Genomic DNA, 20,286 nt, shown 5'->3' on the forward strand with positions numbered 1-20,286 from the left:
GGTGGAACGTTCTCCCATCAGACGTCAAGGAAATAAACAACTATCTGACTTTTAGAAAAACATCTGAAGGCAACCCTGTATTGGGAAGTTTTTATGTCTAATGTTTTACAATTTTTAATGTGTTTTAAGCTTCCCAAAGTGGCTGAGGAAACCCAGCCAGATGGGTGGGATATAAATAATAAAATTATTATTATTACTTTGCACAAGGAAACAAGCCAGGAAGTCTTCAGCTAAGTATAGTTTCCTGTTACAACCCAACCAGGAAACAATGGTTAATGTATCTGGAACAAGCTAGGAATTGTGAATTGAATTGTGGCTTCATATCCTGAAGCAGTTAGCCATAGTTTGCTGATTCAGATGAAATGGAAAACCTGGAGTTAACAGAAGAGTCAATCCGGCAAAGAAAGAGAATCTGCTATGTGAAAGGGGAATGAGCCTTGTTCGTAATGCAGCTTATTAAGCAGTCTGAACTGGCACCTGTTATTATATATGGTAAGCCCTTAAGAATAAGTTGGAGCTATCCAAAGCACTCAAGCGCTAAGAAACCATCAAATGTGTACAAATCTTAACCTTTCCTTGTGGGCTCCATTAACGGTTGAAATTTTGCACTGTGTTTCAGAAAACTAAAGGGGCAGCTAGTTTCCACATCCTAGCTCTGCAACTCAAAGAACAGTAACTGCAAGCTATTGCATGCCAACCGTGAGGAAGCACCAGCTACAGAGACAGCACTCCTTCCAATTATGGCTCATAAAAGAAACAGGCATTTTTACAGGTTTTTAAATTTGTTCCTTCTAACTTAGTCTGAGCTATTTATGTTCTTTTGAGCTATTTTCAACCAGCAACCTTATGCTACAGTAAAAATAAATAAATGCTGCTTTCGAAGATGTTCTGCAATACCTACCCCGTGCCCAATGCAAACTGCAATGGGGAACTGTATGCAAACTGAAGCGGGGAAGTGTTCTGACAGGAAAGGAAAGAGGAAACACACAAATACCTTATAATCCTGATCTGGAAGCATGTTGAGTAAGAAAGTTACCATCTTCTGGGGAAATTCATATTTTATTGTCCAAAATAATAATTCTTCTAGAAAACATTTATGCTTCAATACATCCATAATGGATTGATCTGTACAAAAACAAGTAATAAAATTGGAAGGAGGTTGTTAAGAAGTATTGTTAACTCTTTAATATTTTTCTACTAACAAAAAAGAAAAAGTCTGGAGTTTATTACTAAGAGAAAAACTAGATTGGGCAAATCAGTACATCTGGCTGGCCCAGGGAACTTTATTTTCAGAGGGTTGTTGCTGTTGTTGTTTTTTTGCAAAGAAGACTTCAGTACAAATCTTCCATACAATTCAAATCACACACAGCAACTACAAACCCCATCATATAAACAGGCCGGTGTTTTTCATCTCATCTGCTCAAAGCTTAAAAGGTAGCATAGTTGCAGAAAATGGAGGGCAGGAAGAAAAGTGTACACAATAGCTTGCTGATCATTCATAGTGAATAATTAAAGGTTACAGATACAGGAGGATACAAGCAATGATCTGCAACCTACAGGTTGCCCACTGTGCTGGGGCCACTTATCTGGTACATATGGGCACTGGTTAGAATTTCAGCTTTATTCTGTTCCTATTATTCTACCGAAGTCAAGGCCCTCCAAACCCACAATCTTGTCCTAAAGTAGATCCAGCAAGCATTAAAAAGCAAAACACACACTATATACCCTTTTCACACAAAACAGCCTACTGGTTTTAAAAAGTACTGTAAAAAGGTGCATTTCTGAGTACTGTAAAGTAATAGAGAGAAAACCAAGACATATCTAAATTAATTGTTTTTCCTAACTACTGATGGCTGAATGGCTTGTGGAGGGTTGTCTTTAAGGATAACAAAGTGAGCATAATAAGACTGAGAAGCGGCACAACACATCCATCAACTGCAGTTTGACACGAACCATATCCATGAAAACGATGTGCAAATTATACTAATTGCATGCCATCTGGCAGCTAGGTTACAATCTTTTCTTTCTTTCTTTTTAGACAGTCATCTTTCATGTCTTGTCACATCATTCAGTGCAATTCTGAAGGGGTCAGCCGCTCATAACAATTTGCACCGAGGTTTCTCAAACAGCAGGGACCCGTCAATGTACCCCGGGGCAATTTCAGAGGGGCCTCAGTGTGCCCAATGCCTAGTCGCTTGCCTGTCCTGCCTCCAAAGGTAAAGAGTAAAGGGGACCCCTGACCACTAGGTCCAGCCGTGACCGAATCTGGGGTTGCGGCGATCATCTCGCTTTATTGGCCGAGGGAGCCGGCGTCATGTGGCCAGCATGACTAAGCCGCCTCTGGCAAACCAGAGCAGCGCACGGAAACACCGTTTACCTTCCCGCCGGAGCGGTACCTATTTATCTACTTGCACTTTGAGGTGCTTTCGAGCTGCTAGGTTGGCAGGAGCAGGGACCAAGCAACGGGAGCTCACCCCGTCACGGGGATTTGAACCGCCAACCTTCTGATCGGCAAGTCCTAGGCTCTGTGGTTTAACCCACAGTGCCACCCGCGTCCCTTGTCCTGCCCCCTAGGTAAGGTAAAGGTACCCCTGCCCATACGGGCCAGTCTTGCCAGACTCTAGGGTTGTGCGCTCATCTCACTCTATAGGCCGGGAGCCAGCGCTGTCCGCAGACACTTCCGGGTCACGTGGCCAGCATGACAAGCTGCATCTGGCGAGCCAGCGCAGCACACAGAACGCCGTTTACCTTCCCACTGGTAAGCGGTCCCTATTTATCTACTTGCACCCGGGGGTGCTTTCGAAGTGCTAGGTTGGCAGGAGCAGGGACCGAACGACGGGAGCGCACCCCGCCGCGGGGATTCGAACTGCCAACCATGCGATTGGCAAGTCCTAGGCGCTGAAGTTTTACCCACAGCGCCACCCGCGTCCCACTGTCCTGCCCCCTAGCCCATGCCAAAGCTTTCTAGTTGGACCAATGCAAGGAGCTCTATGATTGCTGAGTGAAAGTGAAAGTGGCCAGGAGAGTGGAGGAAGGGAAGGAAGGCCTCCAGGGGTGTTGCTGAAGAGAATTAGAAAGTGAGATATTATAATTATAATTATTAGTGATAAAATAACCTGAGAATAGAAAGGAAGGCGCTAGAGAGTAAAGCTACTAAAGGAGGAAGAAGTGAGGGGGAAAGGAGCAGAGAGGAGGGATGAAAGAAAATGATGTGGGGGGGTTGAAATAAGGTACAGAAATAAGGTACAAGTTGAGTATGAAAGGAGAATCATGAGAAGAAATTACAAGGTGAAAAAGTTACGGGGAATGGATAAGGAAAAATATAATAGAAAAAGACTTTTCCATGTAGACCCTCTGGTTCAGCAACCTCTGCCTAAAACAGAGGTGGTGAGTCACAAATACCTCCAGATCAAATGTCTGTACAGTGGTATCTCGGGTTACATACGCTTCAGGTTACAGACTTCACTAACCCAGAAATAGTACCTCGGGTTAAGAACTTTGCTTCAGGATAAGAACAGAAACCATGCAGTGGCGGCGCAGTGGCAGCGGGAGGCCCCATTAGCTAAAGTGGTGCTTCAGGTTAAGAACAGTTTCAGGTTAAGAACAGACCTCCGGAATGAATTAAGTACGTAACCAGAGGTACCACTGTACTTAGCTCGTAGAAAGCTGAGCCATGGAATTCCTTGTCCCAAAGAAAATATTGTGTAATACACACACACACACATATATATATACATACACACACAAAATTACATTTTAAGGGTTGTATCAAACACTGCAGCTCTGCTGCTACATCAGGTTTCCATGCATACACCAGAATTTCCTCTTGGGCTCTTGTCCTCTCCAACCCCCAAGGAACCCTGAAAATCAGCTCCAGAGAGTTGGGGGACCTACCAAAGAAGATTATGGGGGGATGTGGCGGTGTGTGTGTGTGTGGAGAAGAAACAAAAACCCCGTATGATGCAACTCTAAGAACTCTCTTCATCGTTCGATCAAGGGGCATTTTGCAAACTTACTGGCCGCTTACAGGAAACATATGCAACCAATACTAGACACTGGTGGCAGCAGTTGAAAGTATGTCATGCCGGCATATTTCTCAGTCTTTTCTCATACTGCATTCTTCAGCCAAGACTGATCAAAAACTGATCAGGCTTGGTGACCTCAAGATACAAAAACACAAATGTAGCTGACAAACTATCTGCCATGTACCTTTGGTGCTGCTGCTTAGTTTTACCCTCTTGCGTTTCCCCACGTCTTGGCTACCATCTTGGTCCTCCTGAGATATGGAAAGAGTTTGAGAGTGGATCAATATAAAATGTCTTACTGTCAAAGACTATATATGCTATGAATATGCTTTTCAAAGAAAAAAGAATGAAACAAAGGAACGGTTTAATTATTGCAGTAACTCATTCTAATAATACTGTAGGAACTCAAACTCTTAATAACATATTCTTCATTGGATTGGTCTTCATAATCTTCCTTAAACATTCCTTCCGCTGCTTCTAATTATGTTTACAAATGCATAATCTGAACTATGGGGATTTGTTATTGTTGTTATTTGATTCTCTATGAATTGACTTCAACTTGTGGCTTTAGAACCAAAACAAAGAGTGGCACATCTTCCAATTGATTTAATGGTTTTATTCAAGTTCTGGAGTTAAAGGTATTACATGTCAGTTGCCCCAATCCTAAATATATTTACTTGGATGCAAATACTGTTAGTTTCAATGGCACTTGCTTAGAAACATGCACACTTAGAAACGTGTGCACAGCCTAAGTAGAAAGCAATCATAAAACATTTGAATGCTTAAATACTATTAATATTTTCTAATAATTAATTTTATTCAGCAGCACAATGAATAAAATGAACATACTTGGCACCAGTATGTTGAAAGCTTGGATAACAGAAAGCTATTTGGGTGGCACCTGAGTGGTAAGTCTTTCCTAGTAATCTATCCTCCCTAGATGGCAACCATATATACCGTATTTTTCGCTCTATAAGACACACTTTTCCCGTCCTAAAAAGTAAGGGGAAATGTGTGTGCGTCTTATGCTGCGAATGCAGGCGGGAGGCTCTGTCAGCGCTCCCTTTAAAGAGCCACGTGGAGTGTGTGTGCGGCTTTTCCAGAGGAGGGAGAAGGGCTGCCCAGAAAAGCCCCCAAGAGCCGCGCTCCCTTTAAAGAGCGCATGGCTCTTGCGGGAGGAAAGCCAGTAGGCTTGCTTTCGCAGAAAGCCAGGAGGGCAAGAGGGATCTTTTGCGCTCCCTCTTAGCTCAGGATGCTTTGCGTACCTTTCTTATTTCTTGTTTTCCTCCCCTAAAAACTAGGTGAATCCAATCGTCCGGTGCGTCTAATAGAGCGAAAAATACGGTAACTATGCATCCCTTGCTTGTTCTCACAGTCTTGACTATTATCACTAGAATATGTCTCAAATCCAGCTCCTCCTCGTACAGGGATTGGGGGGGGGGGAGACAGCTTTTATGTCCCCAGAGCCAACTCAGAATACTGTAGTCACTTAAGACTGCAAGAATTGTGAACTGTGCAAATGGGAGGAATGGGAAAGAAAGACCTCTCACATAGATTTTTTTGGCCTCTCGTGGGAAGTCTGTCTTCATATGTAGTACCTGCTCACCAATATGTGGCTAACACAGAAGTATACGGAGGCAAAAACAGTTGAAATACATCAATGTTTTAAGGAAAGCAGAAGCAACAGAGTACATTTACTCGCTTGCAGATAGATGCAACTAGATCCGCTTAGTATTTGCAGAGTTGAAAACGGAAACTCTGATAAAACACAAGCAACTGAAGAATTTACTAGTATCTCACCAGATGTCCTTGTTTTAGATTATTTACATGTAGAAGCCTTGAACAAGACATGTCAGTGCTAACTCAGTTTTCTGGATAAGATTACAAGTGTGTTATTTGAGACCTTGACTTTGCTCTCTCGTAGGCAAGTGCTCTTTGTTTTAATAAGCTTGCCCATAATATGCATTTTACATCTACTTCAGAGAGAGATATACACACAGGATTGTATCTAGTTGTGGTTCTGCACTAATGGAAACCATTTCTGATAATGTAAGGAAGGGTACATAACTTTTGCTAATCCTCGCTATCCACTACAGCCCTCTGCCATATCTCATATCAGGAGGGTCTCCTAAGCTCTAGGAGTAGCTCTGTGTACAAACCACCACTTGGTTCAACACGGGCACACAGAAATGGGTTAATAAGCTGTGATTAACAAAAATTGGGTACTCTTGCCTTGCACAAGCACTTTTTGCTAGCAGACATTATTGGATATGCACACACACACACACACACACAGGTTAATAAACTATTTAGTGATCTGCATCCACTTAAATACTAGAAAGGCAAAATTAAATAATCCAGCCACCAGCAAGTACAGTGGACGCTCAGGTTGTGAACGTGATCCGTGCGGGAGGCACGTTCGCAACCTGCAGTGCCGTGTCTGCGCATGCGCATGTTGTGATTCGGCGCTTCTGCGCATGCGCTGAAACCCGGAAGTAACCCGTTCCAGTACTTCCGGGTATGGCACAGTGCGCAACCCGAAAATGTGCAACCTGAAGCGTCTGTTACCCAAGGTATGACTGTATAAAGCACTTAGATTTGTTTCCTGTACCATTTAATTATTGAAGTTTCTTTATTTGAAAATTCCCATATTTGCATCTTTTATTGAAATGATCCTTCCTAACACCACAAGCTGTAAGTCAGGGTGTGCTACCCTCCTATTCCCACTTTCCCCTGTAAAGATCATTGCACCAGATTCCTGTCTAAATCCTAACCTTACATATTCCATCCCTCACAATAAACTGTGCGAATATGAAGTGTCTTAAGTTTCATTTTTAGCTGGGCCTCATTAATTCAGGGATTTAAGTTCACCTTCGGTTACACTGCCATTTCTTAAAAATAGCTTTGTTTTTAAAAACTGTGAAAGTACAGCAGCACTTTGAAACATATTAGCTTAAAATAGCACTGCTAAAAGCATAGCAGACTCTGCTGCACAAACAACAACAAACTTCTAATAAATTGTTCTGGATATAAACCAATTATTTCCCTCCTCCAAATCTGTTTAATTACAGTTCAGCATTAACCAGAAATCATTTGCAAATGTTATAAACATGCAACATGTTCATTTTGCAATTACATCTGAAAATGACTCTGAAGCAGCCATCAATATGTTCATTTTGTTCCTGAAGCTGAAAAAAAATCGAAAATACTGAAAAAAGTTTTGAACTAAGGTTTTCAAACAAAAATACTTTTCTTTTCCTTTTTTTGCATTTTATTCTGGCAACTTTTACTGTAGCCTGTTATGCAGAAATTGAGTTCATAAAGCTTTTCCTAGCACTGATATCAGTATCAATGAAAGGTTCACCAGTTATACAGTCATACCTCGGGTTGAAGTTGCTTCAGATTGAGCGCTTTCGGGTGCGACGACATGGAAGTAACAGGATGCGTTACCTCCGGGTTTCGCCGCTCGCGCATGCGGTAAAAATGACGCCACGTGCATGCGCGGAAGCGGCGAATCGCGACCCGCACAGACACGGGTTGCGTTTACTTCAGGATGCGAATGGGGCTCTGGAACGGATCCCGTTCGTATCCAGAGGTACTACTGTATCCCGTTAAGTCAGGCTACTGTTAAGAACCTTTTATTTTTAAGGTGGACTATTATTTGCCATGGGAGATCCCCGTCATTTACATGTTAGAAAAAGTAGGACTTCAGCATCTAAGTGTACGAAAAACTAGAGGATGCACGCAGATGTGGGAAGAGCTTCAACAAAATCTTTCCTGTCCAGTAGCCAAGAACACAGTTCTAGATTAGAACCAGAGACGGAACTACTGAAACAGGAGGCTCTTTCCCCATTTCCCCACTTTTCCCACTTTACTCCTCTTCTTTACAAGGTAAAGGGGTCTCAGGAAGATGCTTATTCAGCATCTAATCTAGCAACTTTACAGAGTCCTATGTCAAGTTTACAAGAGCTCTTGGGAAGCATCTGCAACTCATAGGTACTTTATTATTTCTGTTTTTAAAATGTGTATATATAAACACACATATGTTGTTAGTTATTTGCCTAGCATAGTAAACGTGCAGAACAATACCATGCATGCCTACTCAGTGTTCCAATAGGACTTACTCCCAGTTAAATCCTAAGCATGCTTTCTAGGAAATAAACCCCATCCACCTCAGCAGGGCTTACTTCTGAATAAACATGCTTAACAGTGCCCTGTTAGAAATAAGTATTCCTATCCTACAAATTCTAAGAAAAGGAACCTGTTAAGAACAAGCCGTTGTTGTCAACACAAGAGCACTAGAAAGATGCAGTTGAAACACAACCTTCACTGCCTTAACACTAGTTAAAACATGCCCCAGCATGTGAATCTGACATAGTAATGAGTTAGCGTTATTTCCAGAAGTTGCTATATACACTGCGATCCCCAGTGTTGCTAAAATTAGTTCAGCGAAAGCAGTATTAACAACAAGCCTCCTAGGGGAGAAAGCAGAGAGGGACTGGCCCTACATAAATACAAAGAGCTGTGTTTTCTGCTTAATGGCTTATAGGGCTGACACCACCAGTCTACAGTACATGTTAGCAAAGGCAAGCATGATAAAAATTAGGGTATTTCAATTTATTTCACATATTATTGTACTTTATTTTATTTCTGAAGAAATCTCACCTCATCTGAAGAGTCACCTTGCCCTGAAGCTGGTGTAGCACCTGCAAAACCTTGAGAAATTAAACATTAAATTATCTTTTCTACTTCACACACAGCTAGACAAAAGAATAATCAGATAATTTCATTTTAAAATAATACCCCCCTCTATCTCTCCACATAAGTTTGGATTTATCTTTCGAGCATGGGCTGCATTAGGTCTAGCAATACTGAAAATAAAATACAAGGAGGAAAACGGTAAATACTTTAGGAAGTGCTATGTGTGGTTTGGGACAATGCCTGGAACAGTGCAGAAATGCATGTTGCTGGGGGTAATGCTGCTGCTGATAATGAAATGTGATCTTGTGCCACACAATTACTAAGCGCTCATTCAAACTTACACATTTTCTAATAGATAGGTTCAAAGGGACCCAAAGCTTCCATTGCAATTTACTTCTGCAAGAACTGAGATACTCCCCCACTCATAGCTGTCAACTTACAGATTTGAAAATAAGGGATCAGCAGCCTCGAAAATAAGGGATCAGCAGCCAAAATAAGGGATTTTGGCTTAGCTTATACAGAAATCGGGTACTGATGGAGCCATGCTGCTTTGGCTGCAACTGTGTTTTGCAGGGGGTTGGACTAGATGATCCTAAGGGTCTACAACTCCAACCAAAGAAGAGTGGCAGACAAACTGATGAACGACGTTGAGATGGCAAAGCTTACAGGAAGAATTAGAAACCAGGAAGAGGACCTCTTTAATAAAGAATGGGGAAAGTTTATAATTTAGCTGAAAAGCTATTGTAAAGAGTTACATACATTGGTAGGATTGACAGAAAACTTGTAGTAAAAATTTGAACTATGGATGGGCAAATGATTTCTAAAATTAGAGTTATGGAAGGGATGCAGAGGGGGAAATCACTACATTAAGATGCTGCACTGGTTGGAGGGGATGCTAAGCAGCAAGTTGGGGCTGCCATCGTCCTGGCACGAGGAGTTCCATTGGCCCTTCCCTGCCCAAGGGGGGCGGAGGGAGAGAGACTCTCGCGCACGCCGCCCACGAGCCCGACATGAGGAAGTTGCTGAACAGCGGTGGCTGCTGAAGCGCCGCCCTTCTGCGTCCCTCCCCATCCCCTCCTCTTCCTCCTCCCTCAGGCCACCTCATCAGCCGCCGCTGCCGCCTCCGGCTTCCCCTGGCAGCGCGGTGGAAGTCTCGCAAGAGAGGGGCTGCCTGCCTGCCCGCCGCTACCCATCTCCTCACAACGCGCCCCTGAGGGGGGAAAGGGAGAGACGGAAACGCGGCAGCTTGTGCACCCACTCTCTTTCGCTGCGGAGGACCCCGAGCCGCTGCTTCCCTCCCAAGCCGGGCGAGCATGAAACCCGAGAAATTTAAGGGGCATCATCAATAAGGGATAGCAGCGGGAAATGGCACTGGGATAAGGGAGTTTCCCACCAAATAAGGGACGGTTGACAGCTATGCCCCCACTGTAGCAATTGAAAAGGGGTTCTGTTTTCCTCTCTGTATCTGGTACTGTGTAGTTTCGACTGCATTCTGCCAATTCTTTCAGAAGCAGACCTGTGGCAATGCTGTAAGTCTAAGAAGATTCTTCAAATAACAAAGATTTTTTAGTAAATAAATAAATAAAGAGACCTTGAACTACTGAAGAGCTTGCGCCTCCAGCTGCTTGCTCCTGCCCTCCACATGCAGCCTTGTCTTCGGGAAATGTGAGTCCAGAACCTTTCAGAGCTACAAGATATTTCTCGTGGCTTTTCTTCGCACATGCATTTTCTGCACCACCTGGAATGGATTTCAAAAGGTTTACGTTCACTCTAGGAACCAGCCTTACCAAGCCTTATTGCAGGGGTGGCCACCTGTCTGCAGATGTGGTGGTGTGCAGCTGGTCAGGGGCTGCATGCCAATGGGCAGGGCAGAGCCTGGCATTCCTCCCCCTTGCACACATATTCTCCCCACCTCACAACAACAGTTTAATCTTCCCCTTTGCAGCTGCATCAGGAACTCTGATGCAACTTTAACCATTAAAGTCTGCACGCCACCCCCAGTAATCCTGATGCAGCTAAAAATTCTGCCCTCTCGCTGCTGTCGGCAGTGCAGGGGTTGCAATTTCAGCTGCACTGAGAGCTCTGGGCAGGCAGATCAAAGCCTGTACTCCACAGCCATCCCAAGGCAGCTAAAACTGCTCCCCCCCCACCCCACTGCTTAGCAGCACTGTTACAGCAACCCTTCCACCACTGCCCAACTGACAGCTGATCAGATGCAGAAAGTGAACTGGGTTTCCTGGGGCTTAGAAGGCTGCACTATGAGCAACCGAGGAGAAACACAAAGCCCTTGAGTTGCTCACATGTGCTTTGTAGCATGAAATGGGTTAGAAAGTTTGACTAGAGATTTAAAAAAAAAAAATTAGCCCACAGAATTAAATACATTTTGGGCTTTGCAACACAATAAATGTCCTAAAACTCATTTGATGCATGGGATTCACATACATTCCTTCGAGCAGTGTTTCCAATGTGCTTTGTCATAAGGAAAATTTGTTGGCAGCACATCTGCAATCACCACAAGACCAGTGTGGAATTGTGGTTGTGTGTCACAGAATCATAGAGTTGGAATAGATCACAAGGGCCATCGAGTCCAACCCCCTGCCAAGCACAGACTGTGACATCACCGGCAATAATAAATGCCACTCCCTTCTCCCGTGCCCACACTATTTTGTGACTTTTTAAAGTACAGAATGCATGGTTAATACCAAAAAACTCCTCAAGACGTAGTAACACACCAACTCACCAGAGCTAAGATCTTTATAGAACTGCTGATTTGTCAAAACCTGAGTAAGGACTGAACGCATCGCTCCTCCCATTTTTGTCAGATCTTCCAGAAATGAAATGTGGGATTCCAATATCTGAAGGACTTTGTGAAGGTCTTTTTCTGATGGAACATCAAGAACTGAAAAACAAACAAGCAAGAAGTTTGTAGCAGACTGAGCAAATCGTTCTAGCTACTTTGTGGCTCCTTACTTGTTATTCTGTTACAACATCACCCCACACCAACACTTAAAATTTTAGATTATACACCTAAATTACAATATTTGTTTGAGACATAAGCCACTCACATCTCTATGATCAATAAAGAAAAAACAGTAATAAACTTTTTAAACCAAGCAACCGGCTTTTCTTTTCCTTTTATATTCAAGACAGGATGTTGGAAGTTCTTGTTTCCTTTCCACAGAGTGATGCCTTTCATTCCCTCAATTCTAACATTATCAGGTATCTAAATTCTTCCCTTACTGTCAAACTATCATTATGGCTCTCAGTTATCTTAACCTCTATCTCAGCATTCACACCATGGCTTACTCCACTCAAAGTATAATTCTCTCCCACTCCATTCTCTTCTGTGTAACCCAGGACACTCTGCATCAACTTTCTCTAGGATTTCAGCTTTTCTCCCATTTTGCAAAATATAAGGAGTTGCTTACGTGGGTGGCAGGGAGCAGACTAACCTCAGCTTCACTGATCATATTCAACTTCACAATCCTGACAATCACACTTTATTAAAAGCCCACTTGCAATTCACCAACAGTTTGAAATCATCCTTACCTTCAAAACAAAACAGACTGTCACAAAAATGAAACTAACAACACTGAGAATCTGCCTTGTGAACTTTTCCAAAAATATTAATAGCATCCATACCTGGTTCATCATAGCCTTCCCGTAAGTACTGAATAAGACAGAAGATGAATTGTGGAAGAACTAGTTCTGACATTATCAACAGATCTTTTGGAACAGACGGAACTTCTGAGCTTGATTTTATCCGATGCCTTTTGCAAAACCTACAAATAAAGTTATACAAAGTTATACTCAGCCACCTAATTAATAACAAAGAACTGATAGTTGCTAATTTTGAAACCCCCCATGCTATGGCTGCGTATGTAAACATAAGCTAAGTAGGGCTTTTTTCAAGGGGAACTAGTTCAGGCACCTCTCAGGTGGGCACCATTGCCATTCTGAGAGAATAAGGGAGGTTTTCCAGCACCCCTTTTTCTAGAAAAATAGCACTGATAATAATATAAAAAGAGCATAATGGGTCCAGCATCCTGATGTCACAGTGGCTAACCAGATTCTTACAGAAAACCAAAAGGCAGGACATGAGTGCAACATCACTTTCTTTCCTTGCAAGTTCCAATAACTGATATTCAGAAGCACAGCCACTGATAGTACCGTAGTTGCCACTGATTACCATGTCCTCCATGAAACTGTCCAATATTATTTTAAAGCCATGTTGGTGACTACCATGTGGGAGCAAATTGTACAGTTTAACTGAGTGAAAAGGTACTTTCTTTTGTCTGCCCTGACTCTTCCAACATCCAGATTCGTTGGATTTCCCCAAGTTCTGCACTGTAAGAAGTAAAAGACCTTTCTCTATTCACTTTCTTCACACCAAGCATAGTTTTACTCACCTTTTCTCTAAACTTAAAAACGCCATCTGTTGTCACCTTTCCTCACAGGAAAGGGAAGTTGCTCTATCTCCCTGGTCATTTTGGTTGTCCTTTTCTGAATCTTTACCAGCTCTATTGAGCTGAAGAAACGAGAACTCTTTATACCCACCAAGTAATGCAAAACTATCCAAGTGATGGGAAACCTGTGACCTTCCAGATTAGGCATAGGCAAACTCAACCCTCCAGATGTTTTGGGACTACAACTCCCATCATCCCTAGCTAACAGGATCAGTGGTCAGGGATGGGAACTGTAGTCTCAAAACATCTGGAGGGCTGAGTTTGCCTATGCCTGTTCCAGATATTACTGGACTCCCAACTCCCACAACTACATATGGTCGGCTACAGATTCCCCATTCCTGCCATAAGCTGTAGAGAAACTGGGAAGAAAGCGCAAATAAAAACTCTAATCATAGCATTTCTCACAGCTCACTGATATAGGACTTGCCATACAACCATCTGTACTACCAGACAAACAACTACTGGATCTTGCAGTACTAATTGGTATGCTTTCGTTTGTACACATTCAGAAAGCACAGTTTCTCACCCAACTTTAAATGCTACAACAGAAGCAAAGTTACAATTTCAGGAGAAATGAAAGAGAAAGAAGGATTATAGTGTCTATTACATAATGCTTATATCAAATGAGAAAATACAGGTCTGGAAGTCAACTGAAGCTCTTTCAACACAAAAGACAAAACACAAATCCAACACAGAGAGAAATCAAACTATTTGCAGATAATTTAGAGCTCATGTAAGATGTGATTTGCCTTGACCACACACAAAAACACTGGACTATCCTTGAAGCAGCAAAAAATACCAATAAAAGAAAAGCTGCAGATACATTAAATGTTTGAGGAAACAGAGACTCCACGAATTACAAAAAAGTTTTTTGGAGAACAGAATCTATGTAATTCCTCCTAAGACATAACTCAAGAATGTTTCACTTAAAGGTCTGGTACAGAACACATTCTCAGCTATGCATGAAGAGTTTCACTCAAAGTATGCCCAACACCACTTACTTGAATAAACCACTGAAATAACCTTTGGCTTCTATTTTGTTGCCCTGCCAAGTACACGTTCCTGAAGGCTTGCTGTCAAAGCAAAATCCTCAGTGGATTTTTTTTAATTTCTCATATGACTTTCCCTTCTATAATTTATTCAAAATCTCACTTTACTTGTCATAGCTAAAGTAGTTTCCTTAGATATTAATGATCTTGGAATGATCTTTAGTTAAAGAGCATCCTCTACATAAATACAAACGAAGTTCTTTTATTTGTTTTACAACTATATAAAAACATAACAGCTATTTCAGAAGTGCATATTCAAGACTCACGTACAAAATTAGTGCACAAAAAATGTCACAGAAAAGTGTAGGGGTAAAATTATAATGTAAATAAAAATGTTTCACTAATAAATCATAAGCCTGGGGTTGTTGTTGTTTTAAAGTACAACTGGATAAATTTTAAAACAGAAAACCACTCAGTGATTTTAAAAAACTGTTTCATAATTGCCTGGATTTACCAAAAAGCATCTCTTAGCATTTGACTAGATTGGGGTTTTCGGGGGTGGGGTGGTATTGGACAAAAGCCACATTGCAAATATAAACTACCTGATTCTGAGCTTCTATGCTCTAATTTATAGCCCCAAAATCTCTAAAGTGTCAGGGGGAAGAGGTAGATGAATAATTAAATCCATCTTGATTTCAAAGCCAAAATGTATTCAGGCAAAGCAAATATAAGAAAGTTTAGTTTGACAAGAGATTGTGTATGGGTACACAGCACTGTGAATCATAGCTTTACTGACCACCATTCATTGGCTCAGCAGCCAAGGAGGTTGTTTTAGGAGACGTTACACTGGACACAATCAACCAGGGATTTCAGCAAAAAAAAAAAAGTAGTGCCAGGCAGAATATGACTTGGACTTTATTTCTTTGCATGCTAGAAATTTTCGCTGTGGCAAAAGTACCAAGAAACCTGATCTTTCACATAGCTGTTAATGTTGACCTGAAAGAGAGGGCAACTGCTTGCTCTGATGAAAAACTTGAAACACAAAACAGATAAAGGATGATCTTGACTCATACAGTCTTGGTTGGTCTGCTGGATATTCACACAGACCATGGGAAGGGTAGACAATATTAAGGAGAGGTGAAGAATGAATGAGAACAATGAGAAAGAGAAAAATCTAGAATTGTAGAGGCAAATTCCTATTCCAGAACTTGAAACAGTCCAAAAGATCTCAGCTGTAAACTAAGAAGCAACACACAAAATACAGTAGCTCACTTTCCTCCAACCTCTTCAGTTACCCAAATGGGACTGGGGTTTTATCTTTTATACTTGATAGCTCCTTAGCTTAAATAGTGACGTCTAGCAAGTCAGTGGGAAGAATCAGCAGATTTACCAAGACATAAAAGCGACCACAAAGTCTCACTGGATATTGGTTACTACAGCAATTAGCATACTCTTCTGTTATAAACACATTCACTGTTTTCACAAGATACATTAATTAATGCAAGACTGTTGGGAATTAAATACTAGTTATTACAAGTATCAGAGGAGGTGGTAAGCCTTTTTCTGGAAAGTGGGGTTCACATGTTTGAATGCTCAATTTAAAAGTTTCCCTGAACATAGAAACTAGACTTCTTTCTGATATGCCAGTTTTCTCTCTCTCTCTCTCTCTCTGTGTGTGTAATATATAGCATTCAGTTAGGTGAGCTCCCAGCTTTACTTTGAAGTGGTAGATTTACCAATTCATTTTTCAGTCAGTCAACTTTATTGTACAAAGCCAAAGGCCTTTACAAAATATAAAATTCCAACACAACACATGAATTAAAAGAAAGATTTGATATGGAATTACAGAACAACCATGTATGCCATCCCCCAGGGGTAACAAAACATTGGATAAAACAGAGGTCAGCAACCTTTTTCAGCCGTGGGCCGGTCCACCGTCCCTCAGAACACGTGGTGGGCCGGACAATATTTTGGTGAGGGGGAAATGAACGAATTCCTATGCCCCACAAATAACCCAGAGATGCATTTTAAATAAAAGCACACATTCTACTCATGTAAAAACACCAGGCAGGTCCCACAAATAACCCAGAGATGCATTTTAAATAAAAGGACACATTCTACTCATGTAAAAACATGCTGATTCCTGGACTGTTCGCAGGCCGGATTGAGAAGGTGATTGGGCCGCATCCTGCCCCTGGGCCTTAGGTTGCCTACCCCTGGGATAAAACTTTACAATACACTATAATTCTTGATATGGCTAGAATGCAGCTTCTTGGCTGCTAGTGCAAATTTATTTTGCAGAACTTCCATATTGTACTTTGCTCCAACTTCCCAGATTTCTATATTTGTGCTATAACTTTAGCCATAAAGATCTTGAGAATAGCATTAATTCATTGGTTTTCTTTTGTACAGAAAAATCTGCTGAGCTGGCCAATGGACCTGGGCTCTTGATACAGTAATTTAATGGCACCCAGATGTAGCTTCCAAGAGAGTTTCTCATTGACATGAAGTCCAAAGTATTTGAACAAGCGGTCCAATTCAAGGAGAAAGCCATCTAATGACCACCTGGATTTAGGTTCCCTGTGGCCACATGTAACAACCTTACAATTCCATTTGTTATTTCAGGGAACTAGGCCTAACTGAGTTCATTTGCACATCAACTTCAAGTATATAATCCAGGAAACATCTTTATTGGCTTTTGCTACATCTCCTTCAAATGTGACGATATTGGATTTGTCAAAACACACTGTTACTTGTCATCCAAAAGAGTATTTGGCACATCTGAAAACCTAAGTGCAGACAGCCACTACACACTATCACTAAATTAAAATAACCCCAATCAGATCCCGCATTCCCGCTTCATTGTCCCCACATTCACACTGCATCGATGATCAGCGATGCAAACTTCAACAAGAAGAATCCAGCAACACACGGCAGATTCTCATAGCAATTTAGCAGTCAAACAGATGAGGAAGCAATCTTTTTAGAAACTATGACAACTGCATTATGTTATTTCCCCCCACTGAATTTATAAGGCACAGCTACATTTTAATTATAGGCTTGCCTGCTGTGATGACACAGCATTAGCACACAAAAATAAAAACAGCCAAGTTCCACAGCTGGCACTGCCAACAATGGACAGTGTCTATCATGGTGATCAGACGACACTTGGGAATTGTTTACAGACTGGCATACCTTCAGAGTTCACACTTCAGTCCTTACTAAAATGAGAGTCGGGGATAGGATGACTCCAGCTATCACATGTGTTCAATATGACAGCTAGTGACTCTTCCATAATTTGGCAGCACTTCATCGTCTCGCCCTTCCAATAAAACACTACTGTGCTGCTGAAATTACACCCTCACAGCTTTACATCTGTCCATTACTGCAGCAACAGCAGATACTCCCACCCTCGAATGCTTCAAAAAACAACAAGAAGCCGCTTAGCACATTATACCCTTTGACTTCTACCAGGAACCACCACACTGCAGGGAATCCCAGTAGTAGTACCTCTAGTTACGAACTTAATTCGTTCCGGAGGTCTGTTCTTAACCTGAAACTGTTCTTAACTAGAGGTGTGCTTTTGCTAATGGGGCCTCTTGTTGCTGCTGCGCCGCCAGCACACAATTTCCGTTCTCATCCTGGGGCAAAGTTCTCAACTCAAGGTAACTCTTCCAGGTTAGTGGAGTTTGTAAGCTGAAGCGTTTGTAACCTGATGTATTTGTAACTCGGGGTACCACTGTACAATTAAATAATGTAGGATGGGGTGGTTGACTCCTGGCCTAGAGGCCAAATCATGCCCCCCACAAATTTTTCTGTCCCCCCCCCACCCTACCCCATAAGACTCCACCCATTTTGGAAGTGGTGCCAATAAGACAAAACATTAAGGAGATACACAGCACTATGTCTCCGGCCAGCTCAGAAAAGTAAAAAAAGGTAAAGGGTAAAGGACCCTGGACGGTTAAGTCCAGTCAAGGCGACTATGGGGTTGTGGTGCTCATCTCACTTTTCAGGCTGAGGGAGCCAGCATTTGTCCACAGACAGCTTTCTGGGTCATATGGCCAGCATGACTAAACCGCTTCTGTCGCAACAGGGCACCATAACGGAAACCAGAGCACACAGAAATACTGTTTACCTTCCCGCCGCAGTGGTACCTATTTATCTATCTGCACTGGTGTGCTTTTGAACTGCTAGGTTGGCAGAAGCTGGGACAGAGCAACAGGAGGTCACCCCGTCGCGCAGATTCGAACCGCCAACCTTCTGATCAGCAGGTCTAAGAGGCTCAGGGGTTTAGACCACAGCGCCCCCCGCTTCCTGTGCCAGCTCAGCACCTTGCTCGGAAGGCAGACTGTTCATTCCTGGTCATCAGACTGATCATATAGATTAGAGGGAAGGGGCTGATAGATCAACTGAGGAAGGGGGCTCTGTGTATATGTGGGATACATGCATGCACAAGCAAGATTGCAGGGAGACTGCAGCAGCATCCACAGCACCTAGAGGTTTCACAAAATGTGTAAGTGGCACTCAAGCCAAAGCAGATTGGAAGTACCTCCTTTCCACAGTTACCTTCTACCTGTAATGAGGGGAAAGAGGGGGAGCACACACAAATTGTATCCTGGGACAGAGTAACACTTGAACAGGCTGACAGTGTTCTAAGCATCACTCTTCCCCACAAATTATTTCAGCATCCTTACCTGTGTGTCTATCTTCCCCTGCCCCCACAACTGGAGACCCAAATTCCACAATCTTTTCACTCCTTTTAAGTACATTAATGTACACAATATTTCTACTTTATGCTACACAAGAACAGGAGTAAGAAGCACTGGGTTGTGCAACATGAAGACTGTACAACAGCCAAGGGGGGGGGGATCCTAGGTGTAAGACTGTACACCAAACCTTGCAGCATCACTCAGTGCCTACATGGTCTATAAAACCCACCCAGGCACATACTGACCAACACAACCAACCAGTAGAAGAATTGTATTGTACGTATGGCATGGTTTGGAGCAAAATCTGAAGACTGATTTCTGGGTTAGTTACTCATTATCATGCTTTTGTGCATAAAACCACATGGATGGAATGTGTCTGTAAAAGCACAAGATCATAAGTTTGCTGGCATTCTTGATCAACGTGATGAAATGTATGATCATGTGTGTTCATTCCATGGGCATGCATCCATCTGTCTTCTCCAATACAGTGGTACCTCGGGTTACATACGCTTCAGGTTACAGACTCCACTAACCCAGAAATAGTGCTTCAGGTTAAGAACTTTGCTTCAGGATGACAACAGAAATTGTGCTCCGGCGGCGCGGCGGCAGCAGGAGGCCCCATTAGTTAAAGTGGTGCTTCAGGTTAAGAACAGTTTCAGCTGAAGAACGGACCCCCAGAACGAATTAAGTAGTTAACCCAAGGTACCACTGTACATACATTTCTCTCATTTCACATACCATCAAATACTCCCAGTACATTTCCGAGCACGATTCAAAGTGTTGGTGCTGACCTTTAAAGCCCTAAACGGCCTTGGTTCTGTATACCTGAAGGAGCGTCTCCACCCCCATCGTTCAGCCCGGACACTGAGATCCAGCGCCGAGGGCCTTCTGGAGGTTCCCTCATTGCAAGAAGTGAGGCTACAGGGAACCAGACAGAGGGCCTTCTCGGTAGTGGCGCCCGCCCTGTGGAACGCCCTCCCATCAGATGTCAAAGAGATAAATAATTACCTGACATTCAGAAGACATCTTAAGGCAGCCCTGTTCAGGGAAGTTTTTAATATGTAACGCTGTACTGTTTTTAACACTGATTGGGAGCCGCCCAGAGTGGCTGGGGAAAGTCAGCCAGATGGGCGGGGTATAAATAATAAATTATTATTATTATTATTATTATTATTATTATTATTATTATTATTATTATTACTCAGAAAATCCCTGGTTTGAAACTCACCTCTCTGTCAGATAACTGGATCATGTTACGCATTTAGACCACTTGAAAGTGCTACAGAAATGTTTACTGTTACAATGCTCCACTTTTTACTCTTTAGTACTGGTTTCACTCTCAATGTTTCCACATAAGCATGTGCAAACCATTAACTTGTAACACGCATCAAGGATG

The 20,286-nt window shown here is 42.4% G+C and overlaps 1 protein-coding gene across 4 annotated transcripts in view; it reads right to left on the minus strand.

Annotated features, from left to right (window-relative positions):
• The window catches only part of UBR3 (ubiquitin protein ligase E3 component n-recognin 3), a 90,572-nt gene that overhangs the window by 68,155 nt on the left and 2,131 nt on the right, over window positions 1-20,286 (minus strand). For all 4 annotated transcript variants that reach the window (XM_083467329.1, XM_083467328.1, XM_083467327.1 and 1 more), the window contains exons 2-7: window positions 12,369-12,508; window positions 11,467-11,625; window positions 10,318-10,464; window positions 8,691-8,740; window positions 4,210-4,276; window positions 995-1,125 (exon numbers count right to left, since the gene is read on the minus strand). In XM_083467329.1, the coding sequence (XP_083323455.1) occupies window positions 995-1,125; window positions 4,210-4,276; window positions 8,691-8,740; window positions 10,318-10,464; window positions 11,467-11,625; window positions 12,369-12,508 (694 nt within the window). The remainder of the gene's footprint in view (window positions 1-994; window positions 1,126-4,209; window positions 4,277-8,690; window positions 8,741-10,317; window positions 10,465-11,466; window positions 11,626-12,368; window positions 12,509-20,286) is intronic.

This window comes from Podarcis liolepis (assembly GCF_965112155.1).
Source record: "Podarcis liolepis genome assembly, chromosome: 1".
NCBI lineage: Eukaryota > Metazoa > Chordata > Lepidosauria > Squamata > Lacertidae > Podarcis > Podarcis liolepis.